This window comes from Sander vitreus, chromosome 18 (genome assembly GCF_031162955.1).
Source record: "Sander vitreus isolate 19-12246 chromosome 18, sanVit1, whole genome shotgun sequence".
Classification (NCBI taxonomy): Eukaryota; Metazoa; Chordata; class Actinopteri; order Perciformes; family Percidae; genus Sander; species Sander vitreus.
The window spans coordinates 11031641-11056209 of record NC_135872.1 but is presented as its reverse complement, the minus strand read 5'-3'; the positions used below and the strand labels follow the sequence as shown (position 1 = coordinate 11056209).

The 24569-nt window shown below is 39.2% G+C and overlaps 2 protein-coding genes across 2 annotated transcripts; one reads left to right on the top strand and one right to left on the bottom strand.

The window, feature by feature from the left end:
- Positions 1–1634: 1634 nt before the first annotated feature.
- pdia6 (protein disulfide isomerase family A, member 6) lies at positions 1635–10401 on the top strand. Its single transcript, XM_078274396.1, is given in 14 exon segments — positions 1635–1745; positions 2080–2221; positions 3044–3101; positions 4522–4648; positions 5476–5582; positions 5679–5815; positions 6288–6402; positions 7541–7681; positions 8087–8171; positions 8350–8399; positions 8401–8423; positions 8510–8668; positions 8753–8849; positions 9694–10401. Coding segments are annotated over 14 exon segments (1332 nt in total). The 5' UTR covers positions 1635–1726; the 3' UTR covers positions 9766–10401.
- On the bottom strand, positions 10303–21405 carry hpcal1 (hippocalcin-like 1). Its single transcript, XM_078274397.1, has 4 exons — positions 21047–21405; positions 14019–14518; positions 13022–13127; positions 10303–11075 (listed from the first exon to the last, which is right to left on the bottom strand). Exons 2-4 carry the CDS (start codon positions 14394–14396, stop codon positions 10978–10980), a joined length of 582 nt encoding a protein of 193 aa, XP_078130523.1. The 5' UTR covers positions 14397–14518; positions 21047–21405; the 3' UTR covers positions 10303–10977.
- Positions 21406–24569: the final 3164 nt, after the last annotated feature.

Below are 24569 nucleotides of genomic sequence, written 5' to 3'. Positions count from 1 at the left end.
GGTCAATTGATCAGTTCTGCAGTAGTGTAAACTGAATTATTGATTGACAGACCATACAGCATCTCAACAGCACTTTTCCTTGTTGTTTGTCTCCACCTAGTGACACAACCTTCACAATACAGGAGCCTAAATGCTTTTATTTTTTCTGCTTGCAAACAATGGTGCAAACCATTGAGGATTGGAATCCATTAATACGTGATTGAAAAAGACAAGGTAGCCTACAGTACAATAAAGTCCAGTGTTTGTGTTATAGACTACTGTAAATGCTTAAAGCCAAAGACAACTAAAGTAAAACCTGCAATGCAGTGGAGTCAAGTCAAACTTTGTTTTTGTTTTAATTGTTTTACAATAGAAGAACATCAAGTTACTGTAGGTCATCATTATTGGATTTATAAATACGTATTTCCACATTACAAGGACTTTGTTGACTTGAGATAATCTTTTTTTTTTTATCAAACTTAGACATTTAGATTTTGTTCACATTAAGTATTCTTCCAAGGACATACTGTATATTGTACATTTTGCTCTACTGTACATGTACAACTTATTAGTGGTGGCTTGTGATTAAGTCATTTTCAAGTACAAGTAGCCTATAAATTTAAGGTACCTGTACTTAACATGAGTGTTCCATTGTATACTACTTTACACTTCTACTCCACTACATTTGAGAGGGACACATTACATATTTTACTCCACTGCAATTATTTAACTGTTGAAGTTACTTTGCAGACTAAGATGAGTTTATAAAATATGATTCATTGTTAAAGATTTAACTACCCCAAAGTATAAAAGCGTTAATTAGCTCATCTGGCTACAACAATAATACAATGGTTATTGCATCAGCAAACCAGTCCACACTGACAAGGGCCATTCTCCTGCATGACTACTTTTACTTTTGATACTTTACATACATTTTACTGATAATACTTCCTGCCTGCTCTTCATTTGTGTTTCCTACTTTTAGCTTTTAGTCTCTATAATTTTAGGTTTCATTTTGTCCTATTTAGTTATTCAGATTCAAGATTCAAGATTCAAAATCCTTTATTAATCCCACAATGGGGAAATTCGCACTGTTGCAGCAGCAAGGGATAAGAGGAAAGTAGAGGACACACGTTAACACACAACAATAATAACATAATTAAATAGAGTAAATATTAAAATAGTAACATGTATTTACAGTAATTGCACAGTAAATAGTAAAAAATAAAGAACATTCTTCTACTTTTTTGTATTTTGGTTCTTACCTATCTCACTTGTTCTTATGATGTATGTTACGTTCCTTTTATATTGTGGAATTGCTGCTTTTAAAGAGTCTTAATACTTTTGCCACAACTGCGAATGAACATTTTGATAACACAAAAGTAGCTTCTAGTAGCCTACTTTATGTTTTATTTAATTAGAAAGACATGTATTACTCTGTTTGGTACTATGTGTAATACATTCGAACGTTACTGTCTATTGTATAATAAGAGACACATCCTTGTTACATTTGTTGCATATCCTCTTGATGCCGTTACATGGTCCTTTCTCCTCCACTTGTCTTCAGTGTACCAGTTCTCGAAACTACACGGCGCACGCTGATTGGCTGAGGTGCAGCGTCGCCACCAGCTGACCAATCAGCTTGGGCCACGGTGCGATTTTTTTCGATCTACTCTCTCTGAGAGACGCAGCGGCAGCAGTCAGTGTGTTGCTAACAGAGGAGCCCGTTCAGAGTGCAGCTAAAACCATGAGACCGTTTTTACTTGGTGAGTGACAACAGCAACAGTTTTTCTAATTTCATAAAACTGTCACTTTTGTTTGTGTGTTAACGGTAGGTGTATTTGATAGCGTTTCCGCTACTGTGGTTAGCTTGAATAACGTTAGCTAAGTAAGGTGCACAGAACAGTGCCAGGCCTCTGTTGTCGTTAATAAACGTAAATTCCACTTGCTGTTACATAATTATGCATATACACTGTATTAAAATAAGCTTACGGTGTCCTTTCAGTGCTTACTTTAGCTGCTCTGACTATTTTATTGAACGCATTTGAGCAGACACTGTTGAGAGTAACGTTAAACCTTTTGTATCTTCATCTCCTTCAGGAGTGCTGGGCTGCTCTTTGGTCCTGTCTGTCCAAGCCTTTTACTCAGCTAGTGATGATGTTGTTGTGCTCACCCCCTCCAACTTCAACAAGGAGGTGATCCAGAGTGACAGTCTGTGGCTGGTTGAGTTTTACGCTCCCTGGTGAGTCCATATAACTTTGGCGGCCATTATTCATTGCCAACAAGTGCCCTCAGATCCACCAAGTAGTGGCCATAGTTTTAATACAAGCATGTTATATCGACTGAGTGATGTTTGAGTCATCCGTTTGTAATGGCTCCTCCTCACAGAAACATTAACCGTATGATCTGACAGGAATGTGGAGACTTGTATCGTATGCAAAATAGTTCCTCCCAGATTTGCAAATGCTTAAAGAAGTAATTCAAAGTGAAGGATAGGGATAACAACACTATTAAATATGTTTTAGCATAGTTACAGGTAGACAACATGCATACACACACTCGACACAACAAATTAACAGACACATTAAACAAAAATACTTCAGTTTCTTCTTAAAAGTTGCTAGATTTTGATTGAATTTGGAGAAAACGGCTGTCATGTGAGTGACTTGAGGAATCTGCCCGGTCAATTAACTTGAAGCATGTTAGAAATATTTTCAGAGGCCATTAAGTGCTTTATATAGCAGGAGTAAAGTTCTTTCTATAGTAAACAAGTAGCCAGGAAATGGACATGGGAAGTCTAAAACCAAAGGCTATGTACAGTAACTAAAAAGTGTTAAATATTCACAGAATGTTAATATTGAGTAATTTGGTACTGTGATTAATTTAAGTGAAAAATACTTTTTTGAATGTTTGAACTATAGGAATATCTCTTGATGATGAAATTAAAATGTTTCTGAACTTGAATACTGTTTGCAATGCACATATTTCAAAATTTTGTCACTAAACCTCAACATGAATTTGATCAAGTATTCCCCTCCCTGTCCCTGCCCTCTCTTCATCGCAGGTGTGGCCACTGTCAACATCTAACTCCTGATTGGAAGAAGGCAGCCACTGCCCTCAAGGTAAACAAAACGTCTCTCCTCATCTTGCCAGTATTGGTCCTATCAGGGCAACGATGACAAAATCAAATATCAGAATATTTTAGTGAGTACTGCTATTGGAAATATGACATTTGGATTATGATGATTTGCTTGCACTAGATATTTGCAGACATAAGAAACAATTACTTATTAATCAGGCAGATATAATAGGCTCGTTCGAGATGAGCCAGGTCTGCGCAGAATTGATGGCCGCCCGTTCCGTGCCGGTTAGATTTGTGTCCGACCTGATCCCGACTCGCTCTGACGTCATGCACACGTGGGCAACGATTACCTCACGAGATCAAGACGGCCGCAGGTTTGAGACGCAGGCAGCGCAGTTGCTTTTCACCGACTGCAAGACCCAGGCAGACCCAGAGCATGCTGGGAAACGCCTGCCTCTCAGCTGATTTAACAGCTGACTGGTTCAGAATCGACTCAAAATGATGACGTTTTGTATTAACGTTTTATTGTTTTTGAATCGGAGAGATTTTAATTGCCATTTGTCTGATTTTTAAAGGCCTATTCTGTACAGAACACATGTTGTGTGCCTGATAGTGACGTTAAGAAATCAGACACTAAATCCGTTCAGATCACGGATCATCTACAGTCTGTTGTTCAACATCAGCAACAGATCACATGTAGAGAATTTTGACAGCTACTCTGTCTTGATAAAAACTGGAGACTGTGTACAAGCTGATATGTGTCTGATAACATTTTATTAAATCGGAATCAGACCTAACAGGATGTGAGTGTTTCTTTGACTTCCTGTTCAGCATGAAGGCTGCTGAAATGTCCAACTTTACCGCGTCGTTTGGTCACCGCCCCCTGCTGCTGTGCCTGCTCTCGTCCACTTTACAGGCGAGGCGCAGGTCATCTCGAACGAGCCATTGACTTAGGAGGTACACTAGAGGCATTCATTGTTCATTTCACTCAGCTAAAACGAGCCAATAAGACAAATTACCATAAAGACAACACTGAAGCTATATCATGATTACGAAGCTCAGCTTTGTCCCACCTACAAGTGTTTAGAAGTTTGTAACTCAACAGTGAGAATAACGCAAACGGAGGCATGAGACGTGGGTCTGGCAAGATATGGGACTGTAGTCAAATATTAGTGAGTCTTGTTTTTATCTGGAACCAATTTAATATTGTTTATTTCATGGACTGTGCTTTTCTACACATAGTTATCTCCTCTAATATTATTTATCTAAACAACATTGTGTTTGTGGACAAATCCTGCATACATCAGTAACTGTTGCACTTGTTCACTGACATGCTGGCGCCCAGATTTGTAAAACGCCACACAAATGTTCCGTGAAGAAAATGATATATTTTTGCTGTAATCAAAAGTTGAGACTGCACATGCCAACCTTCTTTTTATTTCCCCTCTGAAATCCTGCAGGGTATTGTCAAGGTTGGTGCCGTAGATGCAGACCAGCACAAGTCACTGGGTGGCCAGTATGGCGTCAGAGGTTTCCCCACCATCAAGATCTTTGGAGCTAATAAGAACAAGCCAGAGGATTACCAAGGTACAGACAAAACCACTGCAGAAAAACACACAAATAGTTTCTGTTGCTGAAAACGCACGTCTTGCTCTACAGTGACTTGATTATGATTATCAAGCCCAGCAGAGAAAGCTGTCTATCAGTTCAGAGAAAAGGGGATGTAGGTGTCAGAGAGGCCACACACTTACTCCGATTCTCCACTGGGCGCGTCTGTGCTGGGTTCCGGTTTTGTTCCGTCCTCGCTACGTGCCATTCCACACCTGGAGCGTCTCAGAAACGGAGCGTCTTGCTGCCCGACTCACAGATTTGATTGTCTCTACAAGTACTTTACAGAACAATTGCGTGTTTATTGACCTTCTACTCTAGGCAGTTAAACTCCATGCCTTCTCTTTTCTGGTGTTTAAAAAAAAAAAAAGATCTATGATGTCGTACTATGTTTTTTAACCTCCAAGATGAATCTCATTGTCCGTGGTGTTATAAAGGAGACCTATACGATACAGGAGGGGTGTCTTTTGGTAAATTGACTGGATAGACTCGTTGTTTCACTTCTTGCCCGGCTTCGCGAATGGCCCGCAACTCGCGTGAAAATAGACCAGCCGTGTATCTTTAGCGGATCGCAGAGCCGCTTCACCCAGGTTTGACTTGAATGGTTGCGCCTCCGGAACGCAGCGTGGAAAATAGGAGTTACACTCCATCCTTTCTCACTGAATCACTAATGTGCTCCCAAAGTCTTTTTGGGAACTTTTTTTATTACTGTTGAGTTAGTTAAAGTTGTTGTGAGGAAGACTTTGAGGTTCTATAATGAGTTATTGGCTGCGATGACTGACCTCTGCATCCCCTTCACCCTTCAGGTGGACGCAGTAGCCAAGCCATCGTGGATGGAGCCATGAACTCTTTGCGCACTCTGGTGAAAGAGAGGCTGAGCGGCAAGTCTGGCGGCTCTGGCTACAGCAAACAGGTAGACCCCGTGCATTGGCTTTTTGTTGCAGTTGGTCAAAATGGTGAAAAATCAAACACTTCAGTGAACTTCAAGTAACACTCAACTGCCCTCTAGCAGAGCAGTGGCGGCGGCGCTGGCAATAAGGAGGATGTAGTCGAGCTCACTGATAACAACTTCGACAAGATGGTGCTGGAGGGTGATGAAGTGTGGATGGTGGAGTTCTTCGCCCCCTGGTGTGGACACTGCAAAAAGTGAGTTTGGTACCTGACACAGTCCATCCGCAGCTGTGGAAAACCATGAAGACCCCCTCACTAGTGCAAGAAAAACAAGATATCGGTCTCTGTGATTTCTGCCACCCCAAAACAACAGAGGGTTGTTGGAATTTGTTTGTGCTGCTCAAAGCACTGTAAGGTGTTGTTATGACTAAACAGTGTTTCTTTCTGGATACAATGTCCCAGTAAATGTGGATAAGCCACAGACGGGCCTGAAAACCCTTTTTATTGAGACTATTATTCAGTTGACCGTACTCCCTACTCAAACTGTTTTGTGTTTAGTTTATTTTCCTGAACCATGTGCAACATTTTCTACATTTGAAGTCAGTATTTCAGAAGCAGACATTTGTTTGGTAAACAATACACTCACATCTAATTTTGACTTGTGAATTCTCTACTGTGGAATTTTAATTCATCATTTTTTTTTAACCATCACTCTCTTTGTCGACAGCCTGGAGCCTGAGTGGGCAGCTGCAGCCTCAGCTGTCAAGGAGCAGACCAAGGGCAAAGTTCGCCTCGGAGCTGTTGATGCTACTGTACACCAGGCTGTGTCCAGCCGCTACGGGGTGAGTAAGAAGCCATACTAGTCACCGTGAAACAAGGGGTTTAACTTGTCTACAGAGACCACGTTTTTAACACAGTGTGTTCAGGGGACAGGCAGCTCGCTGATAGTGAGGAGATGTTTGCTGTATGTGACAAAAAAAGTTCTAGCCTAAAAAATGCGTGGCATCGCTTAGAGCACCTTAAAGTGCTCATTATGCTTTTTGGCTTTTTCCCTTTCCTTGATCGTGTTATATATCTTTTTTGTGCATAGGTTTACAAAATGAAAAAGCCCAAAGGGACTTGCCATCTTCCAGAGAACAAACTGCTCCAAACAGCTCTATTGTAGTCCAGCCTTTGTGACGAACATGCGTCACTTTGTAACACGTTATAATGCTCGCCTAGCTGCTAGCATGGCACTCCCTCATACTCTGCTTCTGACTGGGTAGTAGTCCTTACCGAGGTACTGAGCATGTGCGACTCCCAACAAAGATGGTACAGAAGTGAGATGCCTCACTCGTTAGCTAAAACAGAGAGCTCAACACACAGGGTGAAGAGGAGCTGCAGCAATGTGTAGTACAATGGTGTTTTTTTTTGAAAATTAAACCATGTAAACCTATTCTGATATAACCTTTAAATACAATTATGAACCTGAAAATGAGCATAATATGAGTAGCTAAGTTCCCACTACAAGACTTTCCAATTCACCTGTTCACTGTACTATTCACACTACACAACTTGCGGTCTTGTTTTCACACTACCTGACTAACGCGAGAAGTGACACACGACATGATGTAATACCAAATGCCGCACAGGATTTTTGGATGGATCTAGAAACAAGCGCTCAAAGTTGTTTGCTGATTCATAGCAAGACAAAAAAAGAAAAGAAATGGAGCACTCTTAAGGGATGTTGTCTTTGGCACACATGTTCACAAAATAGCCTGTTTCCACACATCTGTTCTATTTATAGCCTGTTTTCTTTAGTGCAACAACAACTTTGGTCCGTGTTGCAAATGCAACACATACAGTAAAGTACAAGCTCGCAAGCACCGAGCCAATGCCGATTTGCCTCAGGTATGGGACTTTGGTCGGAGAGCTCCAAAAACTTTCCCAGAGCAGAAAATTAGGGCTAACATTCAGGAACAATATATGTTGTTTGTGTAGATCCGTGGATTTCCAACCATCAAGGTATTCCGCAAAGGTGAGGAGCCCGAAGACTACCAAGGAGGCCGCTCCCGTGGAGACATCATCGAGAGGGCTTTGGATCTGTTCTCTGACCACGCTGCTACTCCTGAACTGCTGGAGGTCAGTACACTTGTGTATTTGCGTCATACATTCATGTATGAAAGTTAATAGTGCCGGTATTAGACTGAATTCACAAAATTGGGCCAGAAGGGCTTCCAGTAAGCACCTGTTGATGATGCTTTTTGTAATCTTAAAGTCATAAACCACAATATATTTATGAAGTGTGTATTTTGCAACTGTGTTGCTGAACACAATACTGATCATTTCATTATCATTCATTATCAGTTTACTAACACTTAAATATTGGCTGTTTGATCATGAGCAGTGACCGCAAAGAAAAAGAAATTCAGACTAAATCAACACAAAATTCAAAGAGCTCTCTGATCAACAACACTTGTTACCAAAATTAGACCCAAAAGGGAAAAAAAATATGGATCACAGTTAAGTGTGTGTGTGTTCTCTCAGATCCTCAGTGAAGACCTCTTCAAAAAGACCTGTGAGGACAGTCAGCTGTGTGTGATAGGCGTCCTGCCACACATCCTGGACACAGGTGAGACCAGACACACCTCTGACTCTGAACATGTTCAATAATTAAATCTGGTATCTTTTAACAGTAGTAGGAATTTGAAAACTATTGTAGTGTTGGGCCATTTCACACACCAAATATGGATGCATTTGCTTTTGAATTCTTGAATCACTCACCACCCACTGTCCTTGTATCTCCGCAGGCGCAGCAGGTAGAAACGGCTACCTGGAGGTGATGAAGAAGATGTCTGAGAAAGTACAAGAAGAAGATGTGGGGGTAAAGATGAGAGACCAGTCATGATTGTTATACAAATGACTAATTACGACTGGGACTAATCGCCTGCTCTCCCTTTGCTTCCACAGCTGGCTGTGGACTGAGGCTGGAGCTCAGATGGAGCTGGAGGCCTCTCTGGGTATTGGTGGCTTTGGCTACCCTGCCATGGCCGCCATCAACACACGCAAGATGAAATTTGCTCTGCTCAGGGGTTCCTTCAGTGAGACTGGCATTCACGAGTTCCTCAGGTAGGGTTTCTTTCTCACCATTACAAGAATCAAAGTAAAAATATGCTGAATGATGGCGCTCACATGGTTCATCTTCTCATTTAGGGAGCTTTCTGTGGGCCGTGGCTCAACTGCTACATTGGGAGGTGGCAACATGCCCAAGATTCACACTGTTGAACCCTGGGATGGCAATGATGGACAGGTGAGTGGGAGCCTCATAGTGGTCTCATGATCAGAGATTTTACTCCTATATGTACAGATGACAGGGTTGAGGCCTTCAACGAAACTGTGTTAAACTGGACAGACGTACGTTTTTATACATTACGTTAAATCACACTGCACGTTTTACTCATGTTGTACGGATCAGTCGATTAGGTCTTGAGAACACCAATGTTTAATTCAAACAAGACAACCTCATCCTCAACACAGCAGCAATTGTTAAAAGTGTACAAAAATTGTATATAGATCTGCCGATTGTCGGGAAGATGCAGACATTATAGTCTGCCTGTTCTGCAGCAAAGTTCAGTTTCATTTCTATCACCAAAATTTCTAACATGCCAGAAATATATTCGATCATGCGACGGACAGATTGTTGAGCATTCGGGCAATTAATCAGGCGTCCTGACCAGCCTCAAACATGCAACCGCAATAGATCTGGCAGAAATTTGGCCTGGTTGAAAAATGAGTCTGGGGCGACCAATTTGGAGTTAAAATGGGGTTTAATGTGTACTGTGTCTGCCCCACTTACTACAATAAACCTCTACCTGCTCCTTGCTGTCTCTGTACTGCAGTCATGCACACAGATGGGTATATCATAAACACTTCTATTATGTAATATGGCAGTTGGAGTGCTTCCACGTTTCTTTTCTCAGAGTGAAAATGTCATCTGTAGATATTTGTCTCAATTTAAGAAAAGTGCAGAGTTTTTTTTATGTCTTACAGGCAAACAGTCCAGCAAAAATATCTTTAAATGAGTTGGATTGATCATGATTAACTCGCTCTTGGCTAACAGTTTGTCTTCATTTTATACTCCTTGTCAACCGCAGCTTCCTGTGGAGGAGGACTACGACCTCAGTGATGTAGACCTGGATGATGACTTTGATAAAGATGAGTTATGATCCCAAACGGGGCGGGATCTGATCCAGGCTGGCTTGGTTGGATCTGGTCTGGTCCTGCGCGACTCTCCTCCCCTCTCCTGTGGACGAATGGGAGGCCGGGTTGCCCAGTTACTGAAATATTCCAGAAAAGACACATAAGAGACACCTGCAGTTTCTCACATCATCTACGTCAGTCACACAGGACGGGAGGGAGGGAGGGAGGGAGGCGTGTCGTGTCGTGTGTCGTGTCCCTGGAGTGAACTCTGCCTCACGTACCTGCTTAACGTTAGAAGCTGCGTATTTATACAGCCGCCGTCAGCTGAGCGGAGGGGGGAGGTTCTGAATGTGGCATCTTTAGTTGTTCATCCACATCATTTTAAACATTGTTCCCCTCTCCCTTCTTCAACATCTCAAGCACCTAATTTTAAAATGTGGATTTGTCAAAGTAACACTTGTCCAACTTAATGTGACTCAATACTTCTTCTTTTTTTTTCTTCCTTTTTTTTTTTTTAAAACCAGTAAGTGAGAATCTTGGTGAGTCTGTCCAGGACAAAGGGGTACTGTGGGACTTGTGTAGATTTTTCTTACACGACTTTATTTCAATTGTGTGAAAACAAATTTTTTTTTTGTTACAAAAATAAAAAGGAATAAAAACAACCACAGCCTTCTTATTTACGTAAACTGTTACAATATCGGAAAACATTTATCACCAAGTGCATGCAATACCAAAGGCATATAGAAGTTGTCCAGAAGAGCAACTTGTAGCAACAGTTGATATCCAGAACAACAATAAGCCACTTCTCAACACAGTTAAATTGAATCAAATTAGAAGAAGTGATGTAATTAGTTTCCTCTTAGTGTAACATAATGGGATTTATAATACTTGTGAACATATAATCCAGTCAGTATAAATATATGATATGGCACTTTACTTATGGAGAACAGGTAAAACCCATTTCAAAGCAAGAGAGCTTTGGAAAAGCATGTACATGTACACAAAATACCTCAAAGCACACAAAATACCTCAAAGCACGTCATAGTCCACAGAAAAGGAGCCACATTGACGAAAGAAGTATCCATTAATGTAAACAAGACAAGGAGTGCTTTTTTTTTTGTTTGTTTTGTTTTTAAATGAAAGGACTGTCTGGTCAGTGGGTTGTGATGATGACTGTCCGGTGGATGTGGGTTTGTGATTGTGTTTTGGAGAGTGTGTGTCTGTTATTGTCTCTGTCCTCAGAACTGACGAGAGGCTCCCTGATCTGATTGCAGCAGTCTGACAATGGACGGGTCGCTCTTGGCACCTTTAATGAACTCCTCCAGAGACAATCTACCTGTGAAGCAGAGACCAAAAAAATGATTTACAGACACCAGTCGAGCATGTGATGGAGAGGTGAATCATGCAGCAGCTACCCACTAAAATCAACAGAAAAGCTTCTGATGTTCCTTTTGAGCTTATGTGCTTACAATATAACCACTGCTGCCCCAGATAACCGTGGAGGCAAAGTACACATATTTTAAATAAATTACAATGAACTTGAATTAACGTTCTATGACTGAATAATTGGGTTATTCATAGCTGTCAAATTAACCAGCAGGTGATGCTGTTGTACTATTTTTATGTAATTCAGAAGGCATTGATTACCAGCATTGATTTGACATAAAGGGCCAACACTACAATTTTTGTTTTGTATTAAGTATTTCAATATTACTGATGGCAATTATTATTATAAACATTATAGTTTGTAAGATTATGAAAATGATGGTACTTCCTTTTAGTAAGTACTTTCTCAGTAATTCATTTAGAACTTCCTTTTAAATCATTTTTATTAATTGGTACTGCAACATAATGCCTCTATAAATAATGTTGAAATTACATAAAAAATAATCCAACAAAATTAAACTATATTAAAATGAAATATTCAACTATCAAAATATTTTAGATTAATATTAATTTTTATAAATATTTTATGATGTGGGTTTTGGGGATTCTTATCTAAACGGAGGAAACTACATATCCTCGGGCAGCAACATATCTAAATGTTGAATGAATGAAAGTGCATTATATTTCTGCAAAACCCTGCGAAAGTATTCAAAAACATGAAATGTAATCATATTAAAAAATGGCTAATAAAAGCAAAGTAAACTGCTCTTGAGTAATAGCATTTTAATTACAATGATATTATTTAGCCATCACAACAGAATGCATGCTTGCACTATTTAAAAAAAATGTTACATCTCACTTGAGATTTTTACCCAATAGTAAGCATTTTAAAATAAAATGTGACAATGCAGGCAGCAAATGGTAGATGGTGGTAAACATTCATTTAAATGATGACTAATCTACCACAAAGATAAAGTGCAACGGTACACCATGACTTGTTTCAAATAACTACCACTTCCTGTCACACAGGGTCTGTATAAATTGCATTAGAAAGGAGCTGCAGCCGCAGCCGTAGGCCTGATCTGTGGTACCACGTGATGTTATCAAATTTGAGACCCACAGTTTGACCTCCAGACTTTCTGAACATTCTGCTTCAAAACAAACTGAGATGCCCACTCCCATATGAAAATCTCTAAACATCTTACTGAAATGTGACGTGTCAGAACAGTATGCTTAAGTACATATCACATGGCATCACCTTTTCGTGCTAAAAGTCAAGCCACTGACATCGAGGTCGCTGAGCAGGATGAGATTCAAAAGGCTAAGAGGCTGTAAATGATCTTGTGTTCAGGTCACGTTGTTCTATGACTATTTCTCTGACGTCAATCTTCTATATGTCCTTTACTTACCAAACTGCTCTGTGAAAGGGTAAGTGTATAATATCATAATTGCATAACTAATATTTCAAGTTTAGATTTGGGAACACTTTACTTTAAATCCCCCCCCCTATTTAACATTTATAAGCAGTATACAAACATTTAATTTAATGGTGTACAGAATTTGTCAGCACTTATAACTTCTCCTATGAAGACATATTTTATATTACTACAACTGTTTTACTATATTGTCTTTCACTATCTGTTTATACACCAGCCTCCACTTGGAATGGGTGCCAACAGGAGGAGTTATAGTTGTTTCTGCTTACAACTACAATTATTAAAACCATTCATTACATTAATTATATAGTACTTTTATTCCTGTTAATGTCCTGTGAGAAGAAGTAAGAAGCCAGTTTTATTTAGGACTCCCACTTGCTTTCACTACTGATAGTGACAGTTGGTTATGACATCTCCTTACAAAAGGCATAAGCACATACAAATAAATCACCAGTCTTACCATCATTGTCAATGTCCATCTGTCTGAAGATCTTATCTGTCCTTTTCTCTGGTGTTGATTCATCCTCAGGCATCTTCATCACTGATGATACCATCTTGTAAATTGCCTACAAAGGAGGGTGAGAACAATTGTTGTTGTGTGCATATTAATAGTGTTGGCTGTCCGTAGGAAGCATGAATGATAATGAATAACTGTTCCCACCTGACATATTTCTTACATATTTTGTCTGAATGCTTTGACCTGTTTTCTGTTGCTACCTGGTAATGATGGTGCTCTGGCAACTGAAGCTCACCCTGCTGTTACACTCACAGTAAGTCACTCAGAACATGTGTCAGATGTGTCTGTATCTTCTACAACTATACAGATTTCAGATCATGTAAAGGTCTGTGATGAGAGAACGAGTTTTGCTGAAAAAACAGAAAGCATTCACCAATAACAAAAGCACTGATGCACATTTTTTTTTTTTTCACATTCATTTGTATCCACAAACACATCGGACTAAGCCAATATTGATATGGCCCTGCAGGCTGCTCAGCTCACCATATTGGAAGAGTAAATATAGCCACAGTGATAAGAAAAACAAAAAAGGGCAGCCTCCTTCCGTGATGTGAGGTGAAAAAATATCTTATGAATTTAGAACCGCAAATGACTACTGGGCCTAAAAACCGTCACTAGTTCTTAGACCTTAAATGCATACAACACACAGAATTAGGGCTAAAACTAAGTTAGTTAAGTGAGTGGATTAATCAATATTTGGTAAGTCCTCGTTGCAGTTGCTAAAATGTGAGGATTAGCATTTGCATTTGAATAATCATTGTATAATAACAACTACATTTTAAGGTCTGCATAAAAAATACAGATGCAGTGCTAGAACCTCATTAGGTCACATTTATATCTCAGAAGATGTAGAATAAGGCTGATCCTGACCCAAACTAGGCAAAAGACTGATGTATACATCAATAAAGAAACCCTATTTTGTCATACAGTATGTCCTCACCTGAACTATCTCCAGCATCTCTGCCCGGCTGATGTAGCCATTCCCGTCCAAGTCGTACATGCTGAAGGCCCAGCGCAGCTTCTGCTCCAACCCTCCGCGAGATGTCACGCTCAGGGCGATGATGAACTCCCTAAAGTCGATGGTGGCATCACCGTTGGTGTCAAACGTGCGGAACACATGCTCGGCAAACTTTGAAGCGTCTCCGTATGGGAAAAAGTTGGCATAGATCTTCTTGAACTCCTCCACAGTCAGGTGGCCGGTGGGACAGTCCTTGAGGAAGCCGCGGTACCACTCCTGGAGCTCGTTGTCGCTGAACTCTGTATTTTCTCTCAGGTCGTTCAGGACCTCGGGTCGCAGCTTGCTGTTCTGTTTCCCCATGACACCGCACTCTCAGGCAGGCAGATAGCTGGGCTGGTTTTTCTACCTTCTCCTTCTTTCACTTCTCCACTCGCCCTGTGCTTTTACTCTCCACGTCACCGGCTGCTCGGCTTATTCTGCTCCTGCGGAAGACCGACAACACTCATTAATATCCTTGTGTGAATATCATAAATTATTCATTGGTTCAATAATTCCTCCCAGCGCGCAGCAGTGTTTTATCATAAAACATGTGCTGATGGTGCTTCTTAGGCAGCCAAGCTGAGGGATACATCTGGACAGTTGAGGTCCAATCACAGGACAATAATAGAGATAGGATTACAACTCAGATGTCATGAGGTTACAATATGTGTGTCTACTGTATGTGTGTGTGTGTGTGTGGTGGGGCGTGGCTGTATCTCTGTGAATACACTATTAATCTTCTGGCGTGGTGATAATTGATCGACCCTTAACTGCAGGGGGGAGGGACAAGTGTCCTTAGGCATTGTAATTCTAAACAAATCCACTTTCTAAAAGGTCAGGCTGATACTGACTGTTGTTCCTGAGAAGGCCAGAGTGACATTCATCTCAACAATAATCCTCACCTTTATGTGAAAATGAATATTCTAATTGATTTTAAGCAGTTGGAGTTCATACACTGATTAAATGATGGATAAAAAAAAATACCAACGCAAACAAGGACGCTGAAGCATTTGACCACCTAGGCCTAATCACCTCTGGTTTCTGTGGTTTTCTAAATTGGGTTTCCATGGTTATATTCTGCTAAATCTGTGTATTCATGTATGCAGGGATATTCATGATTGAGGATCGGAGGAGGCATAAAAATAACATATCCAGGATAAAGCCAAAACATTAGATGGGACACTGTGTTCATGCAACCCAGTGATGAAGCAGAGGGAAACATGGGTGTGTTAGCAGGCAACACAGTTACAACGTCTGCACACTGATTTAAAAAAAAATATATTGGTTTCATACGTTTTGTCAGCATGTGAAATGTTTATAAAGACACATTGTCATGATCTTGGGTTTTGTTTAGTACCCTGTTTTATTTTGTAGGGTTATTTCCCATGTCTTGTTTTCTTTTTGTTTCTTTGTTTTTCAAATGTACATTCACTTGTCAAATACGTTCAATTTGTCAAAATGTTGGCACAAGAAATAACAGTATTCACAAACATAGGAAAGAAAGAAAAAAGTACAGGACATTAGTGCAATAATACGGTGTCATGTCTTGTTTGATGTCTTGTTTGACTTCCTGCCTTGTGTGTTTTCCCGCCTTTGTGATTGTTTGCCCTGCCCTGATTTGTTTCACCTGTTCATCAGCCCTCATGGCACCTGTCTCTCGCTACAACCCTCGACGCCTCGTGTATTTAGTCTGTGTGCTCCCTTTGTCTGGAGTCAGTTGGCTGTCATACTTGGTGTCAAGAAGTTCTGATTGTTTTCTAGTGCTCTATTTCCTACTGATCTTGTTTTTTCCCCCCCGGTTTCCTGGATTTAATGCCTGCTAACTTGGACTAGAAGTGTATTTTTTTGTCATTAAATTGTTGAAACTCGCCTTGGTACCTCCTCGTCTCTTCTTCTGCGTTTGGGTCCTAACCTGCAATTCTTGAAGCCGTGACACACAAATGTATGCCAATTTACATGAGGCTGTAAAATCCTCATTTTCAGTATCAACCATCTAAATTCTGTATTTCATAAGAGGTTTGAGAGCAGCCTCTGTATTAAAGAAAGAAAAAGACAAATTTCAATGTGGTCAGAATGAAAAAAAAACTTTATATATATATATATATATATATATATATATATATATATATATATAAAGTAAAAACATATGACAGCTTCTTCTTTTTCGGACATCAAAAGAAGAAATGTGCCAAAACCTGAGCAAATCTTTTACAACACGAATCTGGTAACGTGCGTGGGAGGGACAGAAAAAGAGATGTGCGAGGGCAGGGAGGAAGAAAGAATGGAAAAAGTATGACACATAGAAAGAAAAACTATATCCAGCTAATACCAGCGGTTCAATTACATAATAATCCTTCTGAATAACACCTCCACTCTTCTGTGTTACGTATAATTATTTTATGGGAGAGAAAGATGTATTATCCCCATGTTCTCTCTCTTTCAATCATTGAAATCCCATTGCTCCTGTGTTATTGGCACCAGAACAATTTGATCTGGCGTAGAACAAATGAGCGCAGTGTGAATTTGGATGAGGACTTTTCTAGACGCAGACGCCCTCATTTCTCATAATTGTCACATGGATGTAATTTCCTGCAATTTTATGAATTGAAGTCACAGAGTAACATGAGAGGCAGGCAGGTTTGAGGAAAAGCCAGTGACATAAACTCTTAAAAATGTCACTTGGGCTTATGGATGGAAAAGAAATCAATGAAACCAGATGCACTACACATTGTCTCTTACCCCAGTGTTCTCATTTAAGCACATTCAATCATAAAATCAGCAATTCAGCAAAGGGCACAGCAATAAAAGGCATAAAGGTTGGATGTGCCTACGATTAAAGAGTCTACAGGATGTGTGAGGCTGTACTTAGACAGATATTGGGGATTTGAGCTCAATTCTAACATGTTTGCAAACTAAAGTCTGTACACTTGATAAGTGAAAAAGCTTTGACCTGCTGGAGGTGCTATGGGAAAAGTAAGGGAATCCCCAAAGTCATTAGCATGGCTATGCAAATCACATTATCTTAAAACTGAGCAAAAGCCTTCTGTTGCATTGTGTGGTGTCTTAACCTACTGTGTAGCAAGCTTGTGAACGTTACGGTGCAGGAGCGACCGACTAGAATAAAAGTGATGCTCACTTTGAAAATATAATGTCATTGTCTGCTGACAATGTTTTAACAGGGCTATGGTAAAAATGACACACTGCCCTGCAGGCCCGACCTTAGTCTTTCCGTTCTAACATACAACAGGATGAGGAAGCAGCAGCATCTCCTTAGCTCTGGGTCACATGGACTTTTCCAGGACAGCTCAGTGAGCAGGCTGAGCTGGAGCAGACATAAATATGGGCGTTGCTATTTATTGGCTCAAACACACAAAACCACATGAAACTCAGAGTATTCCAGGCTGGAAGACTTAAAAGTGCTGCCATGATGCTTCAAGAACCTCGGCTGCTAAATTAAGAGCTTGCTTTTAAAAGGAGATAGTTGTAATTTAGGGCTAAAACAGCAAAACAGTGTGTACTCTGGTCAAGAGAATGCTAGTTAAAAAGAAAATACAAACACTCGTAAACATTTTTTACAGACTCTCCTGGCCTCTGAAATATGCTCATCAAAGCCTAAAACTAGATTCCCACAAATAAAATATGGGTTGCAATCAAGGCGTATTCCATATTTTTTTAACTTCTTGCACAAATGCCATTACACTGATCAAGCAAATTTCTGTGCTTAAGCAAAAACAGTTTTAGAATAATTTATAAATACTGCAACAAGAAAACTATATAAGTTATGGTTAGCGTTGTTACCTGCTGCAGGGACTGTTGCTTGCCTCTACGATGGGCAGTTAGCTGTATTGTTTTTTTATTTGTGCCTATAAAATGTAAGTGATTCCTAAATGCATACAGGTCTGCTATTTTAGACGTCACAGGATGTTTTAGATGTTTTCACAGCTGGGAACTGATCAAGTCATTTTCTAAAGTTGCTTCTTGGTGCAGTGGAAAATGTTTTGAACTGTGGTCAGAAATAACTGCTAGATATTGCTCTGACATCTACGTGACCTTCTTTGCAAAGAGTCACAATCTTTCTGCCTTGATTGCTAGAGATGCAAAATAAGTTTGCAACACCAAACACTGTCTGCGAGTGTTGTTTGATACACAGCAGCCCCTCGAGATGGCCATTCCAGATTCAATGTTTGCAATTCCCCTCGATTACACAGCAACAGTCTCTCTTCTTGTCCCCAACCCCCATAGCTGTTTCTGCTGTGTATGGTCCACTTTTTCCAGTGGGTTCCCTGCCATATGAGACTGGTTCACACAGGCTACAGTGCAGCAAGTATCCCCCACCCCGAAGCTGGAAGTGGAGATCTTGTAAACCTCTGACCAGGCCAGTTTCACTGCTGTTTGCCAATCTTAGGCCCACTTCATTTCCTGGGCCTGTCACTAACAACAGAGAAAGCCTCCATTCTTTTCCCAGATGCTCATTACTTCTTGTCTTAGCATACCATAAATCCCAAAGACAGTTAGAAACGGAGAGATGAAGGGTGTGTGTTTAGATAAATAGTAGTAGTAGTCCATCCATCCATCCATTAAGCATGACACATATCCGATAGAGCTCATTACGCTTCTGATAGTACATCAGTTAGTGAGTGTACGAAAAAAAACGAAACAGTCTGGTGACTGACAATATTTAAAACCAAATGTTAAAACAAAATAATGGTTGGCAAAGAAATTAAAATATATAGTCAATGGACAGACTTAATTTGTAGTTGGAGATATCCCTGGTTCCAGCTTCTAAATTGTGAATATTCACTGGTTGTCTCTGTTGTCATCCATGATAAAAAAAATTATATTTGGAGTTTTGACTGTTGGTTGGTCAAAATAAGACATTTGAAGACGTCACCGTGTACTCTGGGAAATTGTGAATTTTTTTTTTCTCTCACTATTCTCTGACATTTAATATATAGCCTAAACAACCTATCGATTAATAAAAAAAACCCTTTTAAATCAGCAGGTTAGATAATGAAAATAAGTTGCAGCCCTAAAACCGGGTTTGTTAATCGGCTGGATCATTTCCAATTTCTCCCCCCTGCCCAAAATAGGACTGACTCTACATTTCACAGAGTATTTCCCATCCTCAACTCTGCATAAACACGACGGAGAAAATATTTTTCATGCTGTCTGTGTTGTGCGTCTTTTGAATGGAATGTAAATCAAACAAACTGATATGGCTCGGTGCACAGAAAGAAAGAAGAGTTACCATTTTAGTGGTGCGTGTAGCCTGCTGTGCAGTGCATGAGCAGAGCAGCACTGCAGCCTGAAGTTCTGTGTACTACTGGTAACTATAAGATTGCATCAGGTGGTTGAAGAGTTAGTCCAGTGTAAGAGGAAGAAAAAGAGAAAATTAGCTCTCAAGTTATTCTTGCTTTCAGCGCTGCTTCGTGGCAGTCTCTCTGAACTAGTGTCAGAGAAAATCATGCAGCGGATCAGGATGAAGTCCGCTGACACACCAGTAGTCAAGGCAACAGGATATTAGTGCTAAGGCTTATGAGAGGGAGGCGGTGTAATTATCAATCTGGGGCAAGATACAGTATATAGAGACTCAAGAGATACAAGACTTTTTTTCTGTTGCATTTCAAATTTTTCAATATTTGCTGTTGGTTTCCAAAACAGTTTACTCAATACAGCATTTCTTTCTTATTCAGTTAGGGCCCTCCACAATGATTTTTGCATAATATTAATTGCTCAAAAGTTCACTACTGCAAAACCATTATGTTAATTTTTTTATATTAGCAGCAAGGTTGTAAGATTGTTAGATTTTTCGACTGGTGAGTGGGCTCATTTATTTTTCAAAAAACTCACATTTTGACTTTGGTCTTGTTATTAAAAAGTGTGAGATAAAATAGAAGCAGCAACAATAGTGAGGAATAGTTGTTGAAATTAGAGGACTGGCAAGCATAATTATGGCAAGACAAAGTTTTTTAGGGATTGGATAGTGCCTGAGTGGGCAAAGAAGCTTGACACATCTTTTTCATCAATATTATTACCTTTTTACCTAGTCTTCACACCATATAGTTTTGTTAGTGCTAGGCAGTAACTCAATATTATCATTTATAGACTTTCAAAATAATCCTGTAGTGATTATATGAACTTATTATATCATCGTTCTATACATATCTGTTGTCCAAACAAAACGTTCAAGCAAGATGTGATCAAAAATGAAAATAATTTGGTTAGATGAAAATCTCATTGAGCTCAAGATATCTTTTGCAGGAGAACAAATATACATTGTACATATACACATCATATCACAACAAGACAAATTAATTAACAAGAAACAATTATAGCACACACACACACACACACACACACACACACACACACACACACACACACACAGCTACACTAGTAGTTATTATTATATTAACAAGTTATTAAAGTTGTTGTTTTACACACAAGATTTGCTCCAACAGTGGAACACAGATCATTGCTATGAACAGTTGTACAGTATGTGTTTATGCTATGTGGTTGTGTATACATTTGCCATATTATGATATATAGTCTTATTGATACAGGAACATGTCCTTATAAATATTGTGATAATGATTTCAAACATATTGCTCAGCCCTACTTTGTCTTCAACTAAATATAGCCTATACTGTACATGGATAGGCTATTTGTTTACAGTGAAGCTACTTGCAAAACTTGCATTTATTAAAAATGTTACTTTTGAGTCTGGATAATACTTTAAAACAGCATTAATATATCCTGAAATGTAGGTGAGATGTAGGCTAGTCTTGTATGGGTGTAGCCCATAGACCGTGTAGCCCTTTACTTTTCTTTTCTTTTTTTAGCCCTTTACACCCTCGCCTCTTCTGTATTGGTTGAATTGTAAAGCAGACCAGGATAGACACTGGAGCAGACTGGACACTACAGTAGCTTTAACCAAGATTTGTTTTTTTAATAAAGACATGTAAACTTACCTATTTTAGGAATAATAATGGTTTATGAGTCTTCCGGTTGAAGAGCCCACTCCGGTTAAGCCCACTTTCCCACTTCACGTCACCAACAGACCAACTTAACCGTTATGTTGCAGTAGCCGAACCTAACACCTCCTCCTACTGATAAAACTCTGTCAAATCCAACACGAGAACAATTTTTAAGATGCTCGCGTGAATTTTACGACCCTCTGACACTTTCAGAGAGAAAAAAAGACATTAAGTTTGACAAGAATAGTCTTAATGTTGTTGTTTTTTTAAAGATAGTTTCTTATTTAGTCGGTCCTTCTTCTAGTTCCTGGTGTAGCGTCTTTATCATTTAGTGGAAGATGTGGCACAGAGCTCGGTTTTCATCAGAATTGCCCAATTTACAACTAAAGGGTTTTCTTTTCTCTTTGAAGGCGATTCAATTAACTTGGTCTTAATGGTAGACAAGTGCGCTCAGTTTCTAATTATAATGGTTGAAAATAAAGGTAAAAAGTAAATGTACTCGTTATTCAAAAGATATTTTATAACGATTTGCCGTCTTGTTGTACTTAAAACCCCCTGTGCACACTGAATGGATCCGTCCACACTCACTGCTTCCATCGTACAAACAGTCGCAGCGTACTGTGGAAAATTATCACTGGAGACTATTATTAGCACAATATCTAAAATAAAAGATTTCCATTTGAGGGAAAATCTTGATATAAGGAGAAGAACTCTGTACTGTAATTCTATAATACAATTTAGTTAAAGCATTCAACAAGCTACAGTAGGCTATATGACGTCCTATAGGCTAATCAAGGATTTTACTACTATTATTAAGTAGCCTAACCCTCCAAAGAAATATACAGAAAGTGTAGCATAAGTGTTCATCTCATCCCTACTTGGTGGAAAATCTTTTTCAATTACAACCTACAAACCCCAGCATAATCATGTGCTCTGACAAATACAATTTGTCAGAGCACATGAATGTGATTTTGTCACATGAAATCGTATGAGGTACGAGTAAAAAGGAACTCCTATCAGCTCCTTCAACTTGTACAAGATTCATCATAAAATAAATCATAAATTGTTCACGGGACTGACAGGAAGGCAGCTGGACAGATCCACACCTCCTTCAGGTCCCTCTAATGTTGTGATACAAGCTGCACTAGAAAGTAGTGGTATTACATAATATCTATATTACATAATATTAAAGTTATAACCAAATTGTATCTTTCCCCAATATGACTTCTCTCTCAGCTTCTCAGAAGATGTACATTCATTCATCAGTACCTATGACTGCAACCTCTCTTGCGAAGGCTAAAGTGACATTGCAGTCAAGGCGGTGTGTATGTCAGCATTTCAGTAAGTGGATAAATAATTAACTGTGTCTGTGTCTGTGTGTGTGTGTGTGTGTGTGTGTGTGTGTGTGTGTGTGTGTGTGTGTGTGTGTGTGTGTGTGTGGGGGGGTGGCTTCCTGAAGCCTGACACCTGTTTCTATAAGCACATGGAGTGTTTATCTCTACCTAAGAGTGAGTACAATACAGACTAGGTGGGGGGTTTGAGGCAGTGATAAAGTAGTCTGAGGTTGCTTTTGTTGTTCGTGCCAATTTGTAACTTAATACTGTCACAAGCCTGTCATTGTTGGAGTAATGCTTCCTTAAAAAAGAAGGGCGTCTTTAATTCATGTTTGAGGGACAATTTACCATATAAAAAAGAGCCTATCATGCTGTCATCATAAAAAAAAATTATGTTATAAAATATCATGTTAATGCCAATATAAGGTAAAGTATAACATTTGGGTATCACAAGCAAACTTGTGATACCTGTTTAAAAAAAAATTAAACAGACACAACAGAACCTTCAACCTTCATTACAACATTACCTAGATTCAGATTGGACTACATATTTTAAAGGTCATAAAATTTTTTACTTTTGCAATAAAATAAAATACCAAAAACTTTGAACAATACAACATGGCTCTTACAAATGGATAGTCGCCTAATTACATTAAATGAACGGTAATATGTTAAATTAAATAATGCTTAATTTTACAAACTAGCTGAATATGCTGTAACATTTTGCATCTTATACATTTGCAGTTTAGGCATCAAGTTGACACCCTGATCCAGGAAAGAAGTTTAGATTGAGTGAGCAAGGATTCAATTTAGTCTTGCTCAAGGACACCACAACAGAACATAATGAGTGCTGCTGGGATTGAACATGAGACATTGTAGCTATGAAAAAATGAAGAGGGACAATTTCTGTGTTGTTCTGCAGAAACATAACTGATCCACTAGAGGCCACTGACAGCCTTCCACTCAGTTGATACTGTAGTGTTGTTGGTTGTTAAGGTTCTCAGTCATCCAGGTCATATAGGAGATGGTTGCAATCAAGGGCAACTGAACATAATATATATATATAATATATAGGTGCTCCTTTAACCAAGTCCAGTTGCCCTTGATTTTAACCCTTTCTTGGTTGTTAAGTACTGTAGGCAGGTCTGTCCTAAACCTTGAGCTCAGCTGATGGGCGGGCTTTATTGGACCAGACAGGTCTGTTACTTTGCCGTAGGGGTGTTTACAGGCACAGTCCCCTTCTAGCCAATTACTAAAGACTATTCTGTATTTGGATGTAGTGGTGCCATGTTATGTCATGTCTCTTTACTGTTTGTTTTGTCTTGGACAATACAATATGTTGCCACACAAACGTGCATCGCTTTTTTATCCACACAGACATGTTAATGCATGCACAAACACATACACGTTTAGAACCACATGCACACAAATACAGGTCTCATAATGGATCTAAAATGATTTTTTTTCCCTCTCAAACTAAAAAATGATGCATGTTAGGAATGGGTTTTGTTTCATTAGCCTATAAACATGACATAAATCAGTTTTATACTGTTTATTTAATGGCCAACAAGATTGGTTACTGTGAAATAAACATCAAACAAACTCGAAGAAAAACGTCCACCCATTAATTGATTTTGTGACGTCTTAATATATAATATTTGTCTATATGAAACAAAGAAGGGAAGTCTCTAATACTGTATTGATCTGAAGATATTAAATATGACATAACATGTGTGTTGATGTTGTATACGACATAATAATAAAAAAAACTGTAAAATGAACCCTTTAATGAGTACAGGAATTTAATATCAACCCAAGATTTTATTAATGTGTAACCCTTGAGAAAAACATTTAGATCATGGGACACTGCACGTTTAGGTGAATTAGTCTGTCTGCAAAGTTTGTGCCCGCAAGAAAAATTACAATAATTTCACAGATAGTTACTTCTTGTACTATTTCATTGTTCCTTGACAACACACTTCCTACTGTGCTGTAATGGTTGACCCAGTATGGTTTCATACTTTCCTGATGTGAAAAGATTAGCTTAACTAATGTTTAAGTCTACACATGTTGTGTGTAATGTCTTCATAAAAACTTGTTGACCCTCTGTCCTTCTTCCATGGCACACATGTACACTTAATCTTTTGCATGATTAGTGACAAAAAGCCATTTCAGCTGTAAAA

Bases quoted from the DNA above. Each gene is read 5' to 3' on its own strand.
- hpcal1 (XM_078274397.1), bottom strand. From the start codon at position 14,396: ATGGGGAAACAGAACAGCAAGCTGCGACCCGAGGTCCTGAACGACCTG. The intron at 13,128-14,018 runs GTGAGGACATAC...CCTCCTTTGTAG, and splicing joins AGATGCTGGAGATAGTTCAG to GCAATTTACAAGATGGTATC. The intron at 11,076-13,021 runs GTAAGACTGGTG...TCTGCTTCACAG, and splicing joins GATGGACATTGACAATGATG to GTAGATTGTCTCTGGAGGAG.